The following is a 17,215-nucleotide window of genomic DNA, read 5'->3' as shown; positions in this document are numbered from 1 at the left end:
ACATAGTTGACAAATGGGTCAGAGGCCTCTTAGAATGGCTGATTGTCCTCATGACATGGTGGTGGTTTCCCTCAAAGGGAGTGATCCCAGAGACAATGGTCCAAGCAATGCCTTTTAGATGATAATCCTGGAAGTCAGATATTGTCTGCCATTTTCTGTTGGTCACATAACCAATCTTGAGTAAGCGTGGGAAGAAACTACACAAGGATATGAATACGAGAGGGAACAACACAAGTCAGGACTACCAAGAGGCCAGGATCACTGGAGAGCATCTGAGAGGATGGATACCACAGTCCCTTTTGTAAAAAATGAATGGAACGTATGTCCATGGTTTTAATTCTGGACTTGATTTGATTCTACTGCTCTATGTTTGTCCTTAGGCTAATACAACACTGTCTTTATTATTGTAGTTTTATAGTATATCTTGAAATCAGGTAGTATAAGACGTTTTCTTTTTTTTCCCAAAACTATGGTGGCTATTCTTATTTGTATTTTCATATAAATGAAGTCATCTTGTCAGTTTCTACAAAAAGATTGTGATTGTGATCACATTGAATCTGTATATCAATTTGAGGAGACTTGATATCTTAACAATGATATGGACATATCTTATGGCATAGCTCTATAATCATTAAGTCCTTAACCAGACACATTTTGTAGTTTTAATACAGAAGTCTTGCACACATTTTGTTACACTTACCTAAGTATTTCTTATTGGATACTAATATAAATGGTATTTAAAAAATTTCATTTCCAGTTCTTTTCCACTATATGGAAATATAATTGCCTTTTTTTGTATCAACCTTTTATCCTGAAGCCTTGCTAAATTCACTTCTTAGTCTGGTAGCTTTTTTTTTTTTTGCATATTCCTTTTAGGATTTTGTACATATAGAATCATGTCAGCCTGTGAAAAAAAGTTTCATTTCTTCCTTTTGCATAGGCTTATAGGCTTAAAACCTCCTATGGACTTCGCAGGTAGCACAGTGGTAAAGAATCCACCTGCCAATCAGGAGACTCAAGAGAGACAGTTTGATCCCTGGATCAGGAAGATCCTGTGGAGGAGGGCATGGTAATCTGCTCCAGTATTCTTGCCTTGAAAAATGCCACGGACAGAGGAGCTTGGCAGGCAGCAGTCCAGGAGGAGGCAGAGAGTCAGACACAACTGAGCACATGCACAGAGCCTCCTGTATATAGCTTAGTACTGTTGGACGGAAGTGGTGAGCGTGAACATATTGGTAGAAGAAAAAGAGAAAAACGTAATACCAATAGATGCAGGAAAAGATTGGGAAAAAAATCTAGCATCCATTCCTGAGAACCCATATAAAAAAGAGTATAGCGACTAGTATAAAGAAATCTGAAACCAAAATGTTTGAGAACACTGACTAGAGTAACCTAAAATGCTAACTGCTTAGAATAGGTAGGGAGTCATAATCTAGAGTCCCCAGCACTTGTACAGAAAAAAAAAAAAGATACATCTTTATTTTTTACTAACCTCTAAATGTTAGTAAGGTTAGTAAATCAACCCTGAATAATTGTTGGAAGGACTGATGCTAGAGCTCCAGTACTTTGGCCACCTGATGTGAAGAGCCAACTCATTGGAAAAGACCCTGATGCTGGGAAAGATTGAGGGCAGGAGGAGAAGGGGGCAACAGAGGATGAGATGATTGGATGGCATCATTGACTCAGTGGACATGAGTCTGAGCAAACTCCAGGAGATGGCGAAGGACGGGGAAGTGTGGCGTGCTGCAGTCTGTGCGGTCGCAAAGAGTCAGAAGACTTAACAGTAACAGCAACCTCTAAATGAAATTTAGTGTTTGTTTCTATTTTGGATGCAGGGAACAAACCACAGTGGTAATGTTAGTGCCAACTGTGACTTTGTCACTAGTAAATGTTACTTTTAACTTTTCTTGTATTTGTTTGTTTCTTGAGGATAACATATAATTAGGTCTTGCTTTTTTTTTATCTTGCCTTTGAATTTGAATGTTGGAATATTAGAATAGATGATTTACATTTAATATAATGATGTGGTTGCCTTTTAATTCTATCCTGTTTTGTATTTCTCCCATCTCGTCTGTGCTTTTTTGTTTGCTTGTATTTTTCCTGCTGTTTTGTGGATGAATTAATTGTGTTGTTCAGTATTTCATTTTATCTCAGCTCTTGGCTTATTTGCTTGCTTTCTAAGTCACATCAGTCGTGCCCGACTCTGTGTGACCCCATAGACGGCAGCCCACCAGGCTCCACCGTCCCTGGGATTCTCCAGGCAAGAACACTGGAGTGGGTTGCCATTTCTCCCCTGCCCTTCTATCCCTGTTGTTGCTCTAGTATGTACAGTATGCATCGTTAACATATAATTGAAAGCGAAAGTGAAAGTCACTCACCCATATCCGACCCCATGGAAATTCTTCATACACTTCATGAAATTCTCCAGGCCAGAATACGGGGGTGGGTAACCGTTCCCTTCTCCAGGGGATCGTCCCAACCCAGGGATTGAACCCCGGTCTCCTGCATTGCAGGCAGATTCTTTTACCAGCTGAGCTACCAGGAAGGCCTGATACATAATTACCTACCTTCAAATAATATTACTGTACTACTACAAATATAACGTAAGAACCTTGAACATCATTCCTCCTGTTCCCTTCCTTTCCTATGGTGTATTAAGTGCATGCTGGTGAACATTTTTCCTCTCCTCAGTTTTTCTTTCTTTTTTGGGGATCTGAGAGGATTTTTTATTTCACTTTAATTTTTGAGGGCTATATTCATTGTATTTAGCATTCTAGGTTGACCGTATTTTTCTTGAAGCATTTGAAAGATGTATTTTCTTTTGTCTTGCCTAGCTTCTTGAGAAAATCTATATATTTTCATAACTTTGTTCTTCTATATCTAAACTTTTTCTTTGGGCTTCTTGTGATTTTCTCTTTTTGACAACTTTCAGGAATTTGATTATTATGCATTGTTCTTTTCTTTGTATTTATACTAAGGAGAGGATGCATTGAATTTCTTGGATCTATGAATTTATAATTTATCAAATTTTGAAAGTTTTTTTTTTTTTTTTTTTTTTTTCGAACCCCCCCCCCCCCATTCCAGTTACAAACATATTAGGCTACCTGATAGCTGGATATTGTCCTGTGGTTTTCTTCTTTTTTCTTTTATTTTCCTTCTTCCTTTTCTTTTCTCCCTCCTTCCTCCTCTGTCTCTCCACTCTTTACCCTCCTTATCAACTTTATTCTATCTTTATCTCAGTTCCTTTGAAGTTTCCTTCTGCAGTGTTTAAGATACTGTTAAGCGCATCAGACATTATTTTTGAACATTGAAAGTTCATTTTGGTTGTTTTTTATGTCTACCATTTCTCTCCTCGTTATATTTTCCTTTAAATCCTTGAGCGTATTTATCATATCAGTTTTAGAGTTCTTATGGACTAATTCCATTGTCTCAGTTCTGGGACTGTTTCAGTTGACTCATTCCACTCTAATTTCAGGTCATATTTTCTTTGTCATCTGTAATAATTTTTTTGGATGCTGTGGACATTGTAAATTTTATATTATTGAATGGTGGAATTTTTTTTCTTCTTTAAAAAAATTTTGGACTTGTCCTGACAGGCAGTTTTTTCTATGGATTGACTCAATCCTTTGAAGCTTGTTTTTAAGCTTTTTTTGGAAGCATGTAGAGTATTTTCTTTCTTGAAGAGCTCTCTAGTCTTTCCCATTCTATTGTTTTCCTCTATTTCTTTGCATTGATCACTGAGGAAGGCTTTCATATCTCCATGCTATTCTTTGGATGCATTCAATGTGTATATCTTTCCTTTTCTCCCTTGCTTTTTGCTTCTCTTCTTTTCACAGCTATTTGTAAGGCCTCCTCAGACAGCCATTTTGCTTTTTTGCATTTGTTTTTCTTGGGGATGGTCTTGATTCCTGTCTCCTGTACAAACCAAGGGAACATTTCATGCAAAGATGGGCTCAATAAAGGACAGAAATGGTAGGGACCTAACAGAAGCAGAAGATATTAAGAAGAGGTGGCAAGAATACACAGAACTGTACAAAAAAGATCTTCATGACCCAGATAATCACCATGGTTTGATCACTCACCTAGAGCCAGACATCCTGAAATGTGAAGTCAAATGGGCTTTAGAAAGCATCACTATGAACAAAGCTAGTGGAGGTGATGGAATTCCAGTTGAGCTATTTCAAATCCTAAAAGACGATGATGTGAAAGTGTTGCAGTCAATATGTCAGCAAATCTGGAAAACTCAGCAGTGGCCACAGGACTGGAAAAGGTCAGTTTTCATTCCAATCCCAAAGAAAGGAAATGCCAAAGAATGCTCAAACTACTGCACAATTGCACTCATCTCACACGCTAGTAAAGGAATGTTCAAAATTCTCCAAGCCAGGCTTCAGCAATACGTGAACCGTGAACCTCCTGATGTTCAAGCTGGTTGTAGAAAAGGCAGAGGAACCAGAGATCAAATTGCCAACGTCTGCTGGATCATGGAAAAAGCAAGAGAGTTCCAAAAAAACATCTATTTCTGCTAATTGACTATGCCAAAGCCTTTAACTGTGTGGATCACAATAAACTGGAAAATTCTGAAAGAAATGGGAATACCAGACCACCTGATCTGCCTCTTGAGAAATCTGTATGCAGGTCAGGAAGCAACAGTTAGAACTGGACATGGAACGCCAGACTGGTTCCAAATAGGAAAAGGAGTACATCAAGGCTGTATATTGTCACCCTGCCTATTTAACTTATATGCCGAATACATCATGAGAAACGCTGGGCTGGATGAAGCACAAGCTGGAATCAAGATTGCCGGGAGAAATATCAATAACCTCAGATATGCAGATGATACCACCCTTATGGCAGAAAGTGAAGAAGAACTAAAGAGCCTCTTGTTGAAAGTGAAAGAGGAGAGTGAAAAAGTTGGCTTAAAGCTCAACATTCAGAAAATGAAGATCATGGCATCTGGTACCATCACTTCATGGCAAATAGACGGGAAACAGTGTCAGACTTTATTTTTCTGGGCTCCGAAATCACTGCAGATGGTGATTACAGATGTGAAATTAAAAGACACTTACTCCTTGGAAGGAAGGTTATGACCAACTTAGACCACATATTAAAAAGCAGAGACATCACTTTATCAACAAAGGTCCGTCTAGTCAAGGCTATGGTTTTTCCAGTGGTCATGTATGGATGTGAGTGTTGGTCTATAAAGAAAGCTGAGCACTGAAAAATTGATGCTTTTGAACTGTGGTGTTGGAGAAGACTCTTGAGAGGTCCTTGGACTGCAAGGAGATCCAGCCAGTCCATCCTAAAGGAGATCAGTCCTGGGTGTTCATTGGAAGGACTGATGTTAAAGCTGAAACCCCAATACTTTGGCCACCTGATGCGAACAGCTGACTCATTGGAAAAGACCCTGATGCTGGGAAAGATTGAGGGCAGGAGGAGAAGGGGACAACAGAGGATGAGATGGTTGAATGATATCACTGACTCAATGGACATGGGTTTGGATGGACTTTGGGAGTTGGTGATGGACAGGGAAGCCTGGCATGCTGCAGTTCATGGGGTTGCAAAGAGTCGTACACGACTGAGCAACTGAACTGAACTGAGAGTATTTTTTTTACTCTAGGGTTTGTTTAGTGAAGTGAAAGTTGTTCAGTTGTGTCCAACTCTTTGTGACCCCGTGGACTAAACAGTCCATGAAATTATCCAGGCAAGAGTACTGGAGTGGGTAGCCTTTCCCTTCTTCAGGGGACCTTCCCATCCTGGGAATCCACCCAGGTCTCCCTCATTGTAGGCGGATTCTTTACCAGCTGAGTCACCAGGGAAGCCCTGGTTTGCTTACTTCTGTACTAAAATATGAATGGGAGAGTCCTAGTGGCTCAGGGGTAAAGAATCTACCTGCCAGTGCAGGAGGCATGGGTTCAGTCTCTGGGAAATCCCATGGATAGAGGAGCCTGGCAGGCTACATCCATGGGATCACCCAAGAGTCAGACACAAGTTAGCGACTAAACAACAAAACAAAAAAATACGAGGATGCTGGAATTTCAAATGAATTATCTTTTTTCAACAAAGAAGACCTCTGGTCAGAACTTTGGATAGTTTTCAGGAAAAACAAACAAACAAAAATGAAAAATGTCATGTTATTTTATGTAACAGTTGTATGTTCTTAGGCTATTCTTAGCATGTTTACTAATCTTTGATTTTTTTTTTTTCTTTCAGATTATCAGTATTTAAACAGACCACATCATGCGTGAGTACAAGCTAGTGGTCCTTGGTTCAGGAGGCGTGGGGAAGTCTGCTCTGGTAAGTTAGCCAGCTAACTATAATGAATTAATATAATACAAAAAGGATGTTCATATCTTCTTGCCTTACAATTTCTAGTCAGTAAAGAGAAAAAGTGGCATTGTTTTTATATGCCTAGTATCTGGCTCACCAGGGGACCCAGACTCATTGAGTAACCATGGATGTATATTTTTATAATGGTGGCTCTTCTTCTTTCATTTACCAAATATTTATTAACTATCTATAATATGGCAAACATTAGTGTTTGTGATTTAAAAGAAAGAAATTATTCTCATTTCTAAGGAATTTACTTTCTAGTGGGGAAAACTGATCATTAAAGGTACCAGTGGAATAATTCCTATCCTACCCTACCCCAGGCTTATGTAGCATAAAGGTCATTTTTTTGTACACATGCTGTATTTATTATTTATTGAGCTTCTACAACATCAGACTCTAAAGTTACAACTGTCAACAAAATAGTCACAGTCTTCTTCATAGAGATAAGAAAGGAAGTTGGAGATATTACAAAAGAACAGAGACTATTTCTGCAAGGTTCAGTAAGTTACAAATAGCATATCAGTCACTTCCTTGGGAATAGAATTGGAAAAAGTGGTAATAAATAGGTTCAGTTATCATTACATATGCTTTTGTGTCTTTTGCACTTTTTCCTATGTCCATGAATAAAAATAGAAATCCATAGGAATTAGTGAGGTTGTCTAGGGAGGGACTAGAGAGAGAAAAGTCAGGACAGTGCTCTAAGTACCTCTCAACCTTGAAAGAGTGGGTAGGATTGAAGGATCCAGGATGGAACAATGTATCTTTATACTTGGATATAAAGAGTACCTTTACATGACTGTGCAGAAGTCATAACACAGAGGTAGCTGGTTGTGATCAAAGCAGCTTCAGTAAGGATGATGTCATAACCATCCTGGGTAGATTGAAGAGTAAATGAGAGCTGAGGAGATGGAACCACTATTACAGATAGTTGAAGCTGACCATATTCAGGTTGACCTATTTAGTTCAAGCTAAAATAGTGTATAAAATATTTCACTGGCTAGTTGAAGTGTGAATGACATTTGAATCTCAGCTGGCACTCCAGTACTCTTGCCTGGAAAATCCCATGGATGGAGGAGCCTGGTGGGCTGCAGTCCATGGGGTCGCTAAGAGTCGGACACGACTGAGCGACTTCACTTTCACTTCTCACTTTCATGCATTGGAGAAGGAAATGTCAACCCACTCCAGTGTTCTTGCCTGGAGAATCCCAGGGACGGGGGAGCCTGGTGGGCTGCCGTCTATGGGGTCACACAGAGTTGGACATGACTGAAGTGACTTAGCAATAGCAAAAGGGTGAATATGATATGTGACTGTGATTATAAATTTAATACACTCAATAAATTTTAATTCCCTCTTTTTTTTCCCCCCACAATTAGAAAGCGTGTTTCAAAACTTTTTAAAATTTATAACTTTTGCCTCTATCCTTTGAGGGCATGAGATAAAAATTGCTATAGATACATAAAGGTGGGTAATAGGAAACACTGATAAATTTTCACATTTTAGTGAATGAGAATCCATGTCCTTATGTATATGTATCCTGGTTGTATTTTAAAACTTAATATAGTAATTATTTTAACAGTGTAATGTCAGCTGACCGTTTTTAACATGACCACCTCCTTTCATAAATATATTATTAATTATGAATGTGTCCTTATAAGGAAAAACAATGATACTTTATATTTGCATGTTCACCCAGAGTTTTCACATAATTTCACTTAATCTTTACCACTTTGTGACATTAAATGACCTATAAGATGGGCAGGTTTTTCTTCTAAGTCCTTAACTTTTATCTGCTTTTTTTTTTCCTAGACAGTTCAGTTTGTTCAGGGAATTTTTGTTGAAAAATATGACCCAACGATAGAAGATTCCTACAGAAAGGTAAACGTGAAACTTGTATACACATGCTTACGAGTATCCATGGAATAGCACTTTTGAAAATAGTTTTGAGAAATAATACAGATACTCTGTATTTATTTTAAAAAGTTTCACCAAGACAGACTATTGCTTAACTATAGAGAGCTCTGTGTTCTTACTGATCGTTAATCGTTCTTTAATGTATGCATTTAACGATGGGAATTTTCTGAATGTAGAAAAATTGCATATAAATAAGTATATTTTTTAGGTATATTTTTAATTCTTTTTATGCGCTAAAATTAAGATCACTTTATGCTTGAAGTTATACTGTGACTGAAAGTTATTTTTATGTAGTTAAATAACTTCAGAAATATTTCATCTTTAGACTTAAAAAATTCTATATTTGGATTCTGTATAATTCTGTAAGGGGTGGATACCTGGCACTGTACATTTTTATCCCAGCCTATAGAAAGCACAACACCAAGAGTAAAACTGCTAACCATGGACTTTGCATGGTAATGTGTTGATGTAGATCTAGGTTCATTGACCCTCCTACTTGTACCACTCCGATATAAGTCGGGTGCTGCTATGGAGGAGGCTAGCAAGGAGCAGGAAAGGGATATATTCTGCTCAGTTTTGCTGTGAACCAAAAACTACTTTCTGAAAAATAACACTTATTTAAAAGGAAAATAAATTTTAATAGTTGGTCTTGACAAAAAGTACTGTTTTATTTAATTATAAGACTAGCTAGAATTGTGGCGAACTTTCATGATTTTATTTCCCAAGTATGTTATGGGGTAGAAAAGACAGTGCTGTAAGAAAGCCTGGTAGGCGCCCCCATCCAAAAGATTAAACCTGCCTTTCAACAAGTAAGAAAGGGTTGTGTTGTCAGATGTTCTAGAATTTACCTTAAATAGTACTGTAACTCTTGCTGAATTAAGTTCATTAAGCCTACCAGCAGAGCAGTTTCATTATCTGCAAATTGGAAACAAAATTGTGATATTTTGAGAAACCACAGACCTAATCCATTATTCATTGAACATGCCCCCTCACAGATTGTGCAGATTATTATCACATTAGTCCTATAAGTGGTGGAGTGTGAGTTTGTAGAACTGCCCATGGTCCTCTTCATCAATCCTTTATTTGACACAGAAGCAGTTTAAAATAGTCCTTAGGTTAACAAGTTTATTTTTAGAAGATAGTGTTGCATTACTGAAATCTCCCCCAAATAAGTTGCTGGTTAAAGCTTCAACTATAAACAGAGATCTGTACCTTGAGTGCTGAAGCACTTTTCTTAATCCCATATTTATTAAAAATTTTCCAAACCATTAATAGTTGGTACTTTCTTTGGGCCAGCCTTCTCTTTTTCTGTAAAACCCTGGGAAAATAGAATTTAGTACATAAAATTTCACCTTATGCACACAGCTTTTCCAAAGAAGTACCTTTTTGTTAAAATCTTGAAAACTGTATGAGTTCAGTGTTATTGTGTTCCCTTTATCTCTTCAATTTAAATTTTACTCTGTATTAAATTGGGGGCACATTTTAGTAAAACTTTGACGACTTGAATGTGGTAAGTGGTCAGTTTTCTTTACCCCCAAATCTTGGCTATATTTTGAGCTACTTGGTACTTTTGTGCCTTGTTTTGAAGATAATATAAATATACATACTTTATGCTGTTTTTTTTTTCCTTTTAGAACTGTACCTGTTTATTGCTGTTTTTCTTAAATTGCAGAATATGACCACTGCCTTCTAATAATAACAGAAATCAATGCTCATATTTCAAGGTGGTCAGAAAAATATCTAAACTCAGCATTAACAGTCCTGGTAGAATGTGTTTGAGACCTCCTATTCTTTATTATACTACCAAGTTAGGTCTCCACCAATACAGCAAACTGCTAGAGAAAGGCTTCCAGTTGTTAATAGGAACTTTGAGTGAAGAGGTGGGAGGAAAACAGACTGACATTTTGGTGTTACTTTTTTATTCTCCTCCACCCCCAACCCCGACCCCAACAGCAAGTTGAAGTAGACTGCCAACAGTGTATGCTCGAAATCCTGGACACAGCGGGAACAGTAAGGATGTTTCTTTCTCTCTCTCTCTCCTTTTTTCTTGTTAGATTTTAATTTGTAAACAGGTTTTTGTCACCTGATTGATTCCTCTGAGTAGAAACAATTGTTCTGATTAAGAACTTAAGTCTCTAAATGTAAAACTTCTTACATTTTCTTACATGCATTAAACTCTTTGATGTACTTAATGCCCACATATCACTATTAAATTGTTCGTTGAGTTCACCTACAGAATCTGTGTGTTGAGTTTCTTTTTTCCTGTATTGAGGTGAGCGTTATGCTATTACTGCTCTTTAAAAAAAAAAAGGTATTTAAGGTATTTTAAATCCAGAATTTTAGTTAAGATAGGTATTTCGCTGGGCTTAAATAAGACTGTCTCTTGATACCATGGTAATTCATTTATTTTAAAAATTGTTTTTGCTTTTTATTAGCATTTTAACATCTCACGGGACTAGTGATGTAGCAGTGTTTTCTGACAAAAATCTTTAGGATTATTTCGAGCCTCATTTTTCATATCTTTAAAGGAGTATAATGATGATAGTACATTATAGGGTGCTTGTAATGATCAAATGGGGCTTCCCTGGTGACTCAGTGGTGAAGAATGCACCTGCCAGTGCAGGAGACTCAGGTTTAGTTCCTGGGTCGGGAAGATCCCCCGAAGAACTGAACAGCAACCCACTCCAGTATTCTTGGCTGGGAAATCCTATGGACAGAGGAGCCTGGTGGGCTGCAGTCCGTGGGGTTGCAGGACAGTTGGACGTGACTTAGCAACTAAACAACAACACTGATCAAATGAGATGGTGACTATAAATCATTTGGCACAAAATACCTATAATATAGTTAATAAACTCTATGTATTTGCTTTTATTTTATTATCTTCACTTGTCATTACCTTTTTAAGTTTTTTTGTTAATTAATGATGTTTTATTCTGCCACAAAAAATGCACACATTAAATGATTTTCTTTTTTTTTCTCCATATGTATAGACTTTTCCTGTTAGGCAATGCTCTAAAATGAATGGCATTCTTAAATGTTTTAAGTTGTTTTAAAATTCACAAATATACCCCATTATAATTTTATAAATGGTGAGAAAGTTTCAGATCAAAAAACATGAAAATACTGGAGCAATTAGAGTACAAATTATACCATATTTTCCTGTCCTTTTGTGGGAAAATGGATCTTTATTCCAACAGGAGCCTTGTATCAGCTGAATTGAGGTCTCTCCCTCTTGCCACTTTCCCCAACCCCCAATTTTCCTAGCTTCTGAATCAGCAATAATTCCCCATTGTTTCCAAAGACCCCAACAGTTAAAAAACTTAAAAAAAAACTTTCTACTTCTTCCTTTCACAGCTTCTACAACTGTGAGGACATTCTTCTTCCTCTTGTCCAAATTAAGGAAGTTTTCCTCCACTGCAGAGATCCTCCCTTATTTTCTCAAATATCTTGTATTTTTCCCATCCTAGCGGTCAGCATGCTGTGTTATAATTTTTTTGTATATTTGTCTATCCCCAGTGCCTTGCATAAAAGTTGGAAAGTAGTTGATGCTCATTAGTCTTATTCTAAATCAGTCCTTTCTCCTTTAGGATTGCTCACTTTCTCCAACACTGCTTTAGTCCAAAGTGTTGGTGATTTTGGTATCCAAATAGAATCTGTATGGGTAATAGAGATGGTTTAGTAGCTTGGCTTGTCAGTTTCTTGACCTCTACTCTGCTTCATTCATTCATTCCCATGGTCTTTACCCTAGACTGTATGATAACCAATAACGTAATACCGTCCTGAATTTCATTTTCAAGTGTCTTAACTCTTCACTCACCATCTTGTTTCTCCAGCTCACTTCCTTTCAAACCCTTCAACTTCTCTGGCATCTGCAGTCTGTTTATTCTAATATCTTTGATTATCCCTCATATCCTCAAGCCCCTCTTTACATAGCTTCAAGCACATGATCTGTCATTCAGAATACATCCCTCACATATATCCTCAGTTCCCTTGACTTTTTCAGCAACCTTTGATTCAGTAGATCATTATCCTTCTCTGTGAAAATTTTATTCATTTGACTTCCAGGAAACAATACTTGCTTGGTTTTCTCCTTGTATCATTCATTGTTTCCAAGTCCTTTCCTGATTTGGCTTCATCTCCCCAACCTGTTAATGTTGGAGGGCATCAGGGTTTACTCCTTGAACTTTTCTGAAAGCACTACCTTGGAGATCATCTTTTGTAGCACCAAAATAATTTAATTAAAATCTGGATATATAAAAGAATTATATGCAGTTTTTCTAAATCACACAAAAACAAATTAAAGTGAGGACTTCCCTGGTGGTCCAGTGGCTAAGACTGCACCCTCCCCCTGCAGGTAGCATGGGTTTAATCCCTGGTCAGGGAACTAAGACCTGCATGCTACAGTAGCCCAGCCAAAAAAAAAAAGTGGTTAATATTTCCCTTGTAATTCTACAGTTTATTGTTTTTAGTCAGGTAAATAGGAGACAGGAACATTCACCTCAGATTTTCCAGAAGCTGTGTATCATGTCTTGAGTTTCCTGTCACTATAACATGTAATAAAGAATTCAGTAGCTAACTTGTTGTTATTCTGATTTAAATTGTTTCCATTTTATTGTTTCAGTTCAGTACATTTAAGGAGTCATATTTATAATTTATTGCATGTTTTTATTATAGGAGCAATTTACAGCAATGAGGGATTTGTATATGAAGAATGGCCAAGGGTTTGCACTAGTATATTCTATTACCGCTCAGTCCACATTTAATGACTTACAAGACCTGAGGGAACAGATTTTACGAGTTAAGGACACAGAAGATGTAAGTATTTCTCTCTATATATGGTGTATTGCCATCTCTCTGTGGCCAAATATAAAGTATCCATTTTCTGTATCAATAGGGACTTGGAGGGTATCTACCTTGTGCCTAAAAGAGGCCCGGTAACCAAAAACAATTTTAAGCTTTCTAAATTTACGTGCAGATAATATACTGAGAGGGTGTCCCAGGTGGCTCAGTGGTATAGAATCCACTTGCCAAGCAGGAGACACGGGTTCAGTCCCTGGGTCAGGAAGAGCCCCTGGAGAAGGAAATGGCAAACCACTCCGCTTGCCTAGAAAACTGCATGGACAGAGAAGCCTGGCAGGCAACAGTCCATGGAGTTGCAAGAGTCAGACACGACTTAGCAACTAAACAACAACAGATATGCCGATGAGATGGTTAGAAATGAAATGAAAGGACATGAAATGAAGGACACGTATGTAAAGTTCCTCTTTTTCCGCTGCACTTATGACCCACCATGTGCTACATGGGTCACAAGTGTAGTGAAAAAAGAAAAGTCAAAGACTACTTGGTAGCAGAAGGGGGACTCAGATTTTGCTTGGAAAGGTGGCAGTTAGTTAATGTCAAAAACAGTGTTCAGAGAACATTATCAAGAACCATAAAGCTTTGTTCCCATTTCTAAAATTCTCTCGGTACAGTTTTTACTTAGTTATTTCCTTTGAATTATATTAAATATTTTAATTAACTCAGTTTTTATAATTATTTTTGTTTTAGATTTTTTTAATGTTAATTTTTTATTGTGGTAAAATATACTGTTTTAGAAAAATTATTTGATGTATAACGTGCCTTTTTGCAAAGATGAAATCTGTATTTTACATGTTTGTCTCCGTTTTGAATTACAAAGTTCCTTTTCAAAAGTTGTGTAAGTTAGGGTATAAAATTTCATCTGGACCTTCCTTTCTGTTTCTGTGTGTTCTCACTCATTATTGATGGGAACACAGGCACCTGCTCAGCACCATGACTTTGGGTGATATTGTAGGCAGGAGGGGTTTGCACCATATGACTCATGACCAGCCATAACCTAATGAATAGTTCTCTTTCTTCCCATGACTAATTCATCTAAGAGAGTTCTTTTTTCATAGGCAATTACATGCAAATCACTGAACTCTGATAATGTTAATCTCTTTATCCCATGTAATAAACTAGAGATCAAATCATAGATGAAGACATAGCTGCTCAGTGGCTTTATTTTTAGTCTTACTGTTTCTTCATGTCTCACCTAAGCTAGTTTTCAGATCTAGAAGTAAAACTTATTACTGTGTTGGTTGTGCTGTGTTTTTGACGTTTGTTGGTCCTGTGAGTTGAGGCACTTAACACACACCCAGACCATTGAGTATGTTCTTCTCTGTATTGCAGGCATTTCCTTTTCCTTCATATTTTTCTACTTGGAATTCAGCCATTAGCATGAGTCCACATAATAATTTTGGGATTATATTCTTAAAATGATTTTAGCAGATCAATGTGGTAGAATCTTGTCCATTTTTTTCTGTCTCTTCCCCTTGCATCTTCTCCCCAACACACATACATACACCTTTTTTAAAGCACTTGGTGAAGCTTATGGGCTTCCCTGGCTCAGATGGTAAAGAATCTGCCTGCATTGTGGAAGACCTGGGTTCAATCCCTAGGTTGGGAAGATCCCCTAGAGAAGGGAATGGCTCCCACTCCAGTATTCTGGCCTGGAAAATTCCATGGACAGAGGAGCCTGGCAGGCTACATCATGGGGTCACAAAGAGTCTGACATGACTGAGTGACTTTCACTTTCACTTTTCTTTGGTGAAACTAATAATCCTAACACATTTTAGTTGGTGGAGGGTAGTTGCTTGCTTATCAGAAGCTGAGTAACAAGTATGTTGGTTGCTTATTATATGTCTTTTCCTTTCCACAGGTTCCAATGATTTTGGTTGGCAATAAGTGTGACCTGGAAGACGAGCGAGTAGTTGGCAAAGAACAGGGTCAGAATTTAGCAAGACAGTGGTGTAACTGTGCCTTTTTAGAATCTTCTGCAAAGTCAAAGATCAACGTTAATGAGGTAACCAACAGCTGTGAGGCAGCACAAATAAGTGCCTTTTGAGTTTCCCTTCTTTCAAGCTAACAGTTAAAAACAACTTTTTAAAAAGAAAAAGCAGTGTTCTTTTAAGCAATCTTCATCAGTTTATGGAAAACACTAATTCCTAGAAACTATATTCCTTCTCTGTATAAAATCACTTTGATGGCTATAATGAGAACATATATACTTACCTTTTCGGCAAAGGGGAAGTTTAAGTTAAAGAAAGTGTATTTTAAATCCTGCTAAGCCTCTAAATGACACACCAGAAAGTGGTGTGTGAAAATTGGCATATCACCCTTGTCTTACAGCAGTTAGCTATGCAGATGTGTGTAAACAGGTTGTAAAATTCAGTAGAAAAATACAGAAATCAAGGTAGTTACTATAATGAACTTACGTTGTACAGAAAGACGTCGTGTAATTTGAGTCGTGCTTCCCTTTGGTGTATGACTCGAAGAATCTGTGTGAGTGGATGGATACAGAGCTATAATTCACTCTGTCTTTTAGGCCTGTTAGAGCAGGTGTACAAGGCTTTTTCTGTCCATGACTTAAGCATTCCGCTATCCTGAGAACACAGCTGGGGACAGGAATGCTTAACAAGTGAGCTTGTCTGCCTGAGTGTAAAGGGCCAATGGTTTACTGGATCCCTAAAAGATGAGTGCAGTTCCCAACTGCCACCACCACATGCAAGCGAAATATTAAGAGGTTCCCTTGCTTTTGTTAATTTTAACATCAGGCTTTAAAACAAACAAAAAAATGAAATAGACTTCTTTCCTTTCCTAGTAGAGCAAACGTTCTCATTTGCCAGTGTGCTTGCCATTTATCTTTAGGACTTCCCTGGTGGCTCAGATGGTAAAAGCGTCTGCCTACAAGGCGGGAGACCTGCGTTTGATCCCTGGGTCGGGAAGATCCCCTGGAGAAGGAAATGGCAACCCACTCCAGTACTCTTGCCTGGAAAATCCCATGGACGGAGGAGCCTGGTAGGCTACAGTCCATGGGGGTCACGAAGAGTTGGCCATGACTGAGCCACTTCACTTTCACTTTCTTTTGCCATTTATAGGATCACAGGCAGTCACTAAGAATTCAGCACACCACATAGATGAAAGTTAAGACTGGGTTGGGTTGTCAGAGTCTTCTGTGTGTTTTTGCTTGCCATTCCTCTCCAGCCTTTGGTCCTTTTGGTCTCTTTTTCTTTTATGGTTATAGACAATGACCAAATTATTTTAAACATGTGGTGTGAAAAAAATTTAAGCTTGATACACATCCTCTGTTTTACAAAAATAAAGAATGTCAAAGCTTGCTTCTTAGGTAAAACCAGCTTAAATAAATACATAAAAATAAGAAATTCACAGATTTTATTTATTCACTGAGTATTCATCATGTCCCTGTGTGCCTGGCTCTGTGTTAGGCACCAGTAACACTCATCTGGACAGACACTGGTCATGCCCTAAAGAAGTTAACATACCAATGGGGGAAAAGTTCTGCTGTGATCTTCAACAACACTTACTTTTAATTCACTGCCAAGTAATGAAAGGAAGTGTGAAATGTTTCCTGTTTCAGCTTTCCCTGTTGTAGAATTATGATTTCATAGATATTATCTTGTAAAACATGGCTAATCATAATTTTAATTTTTGGTTTAGTCTTACTCTTTGAGAATTATCTCAAGGAGATAACTTTGAGATAATACAAGATTGATAGATGAGCTTGGCTAAGGAAATAGTAGTGCCAGGTCACCATCTGCAGCATGATTGGATCTAGTTCCTGCATCCTTGTGGTTATCCTCACTGGTACCCACCCACAGATTTCATAGGGCCCAGCTAGAGCTGAGCTGGGCCAGGGTCCAGGGACCAGAGGGGACAGGAGGCATTTCTTACCTTTGAAGCATTACCTGTTTGTGGGAACTTACGTGCTGCTAAGCCTCCCTCTGGGATGGCCTCCCTCCCTCGGAGGCCTGCTGCATTGGAAACCAGTAGCCTCATTGAAGTCGACTGTTGACATAAATGTTTTAAAACAAAAATAGAAAAATGATACAACAAAATGAAATACATTAGGTGTTTAAGGCTCTTTATTCTTTTGGAAAACATACAAACGTCATGC

At 37.9% G+C, this 17,215-nt stretch overlaps 1 protein-coding gene across 5 annotated transcripts in view; it reads left to right on the top strand.

Annotated features, from left to right (window-relative positions):
* The window catches only part of RAP1A (RAP1A, member of RAS oncogene family), an 86,017-nt gene that overhangs the window by 57,819 nt on the left and 10,983 nt on the right, over positions 1-17,215 (top strand). For all 5 annotated transcript variants that reach the window (XM_010830821.1, XM_010830822.1, XM_010830823.1 and 2 more), the window contains exons 2-6: positions 6,211-6,294; positions 8,137-8,205; positions 10,195-10,251; positions 12,916-13,056; positions 14,960-15,103. In XM_010830821.1, coding sequence (XP_010829123.1) covers positions 6,238-6,294; positions 8,137-8,205; positions 10,195-10,251; positions 12,916-13,056; positions 14,960-15,103 — 468 coding nt within the window. In that variant the 5' untranslated portion in view covers positions 6,211-6,237. The remainder of the gene's footprint in view (positions 1-6,210; positions 6,295-8,136; positions 8,206-10,194; positions 10,252-12,915; positions 13,057-14,959; positions 15,104-17,215) is intronic.

Source organism: Bison bison, unplaced genomic scaffold (genome assembly GCF_000754665.1).
Source record: "Bison bison bison isolate TAMUID 2011002044 unplaced genomic scaffold, Bison_UMD1.0 scf7180017864519, whole genome shotgun sequence".
In the NCBI taxonomy this organism is placed as follows: domain Eukaryota; kingdom Metazoa; phylum Chordata; class Mammalia; order Artiodactyla; family Bovidae; genus Bison; species Bison bison.
The sequence above is the reverse complement of the archived record's forward strand: the minus strand, read 5'-3'. Positions and strand labels throughout refer to the sequence as shown.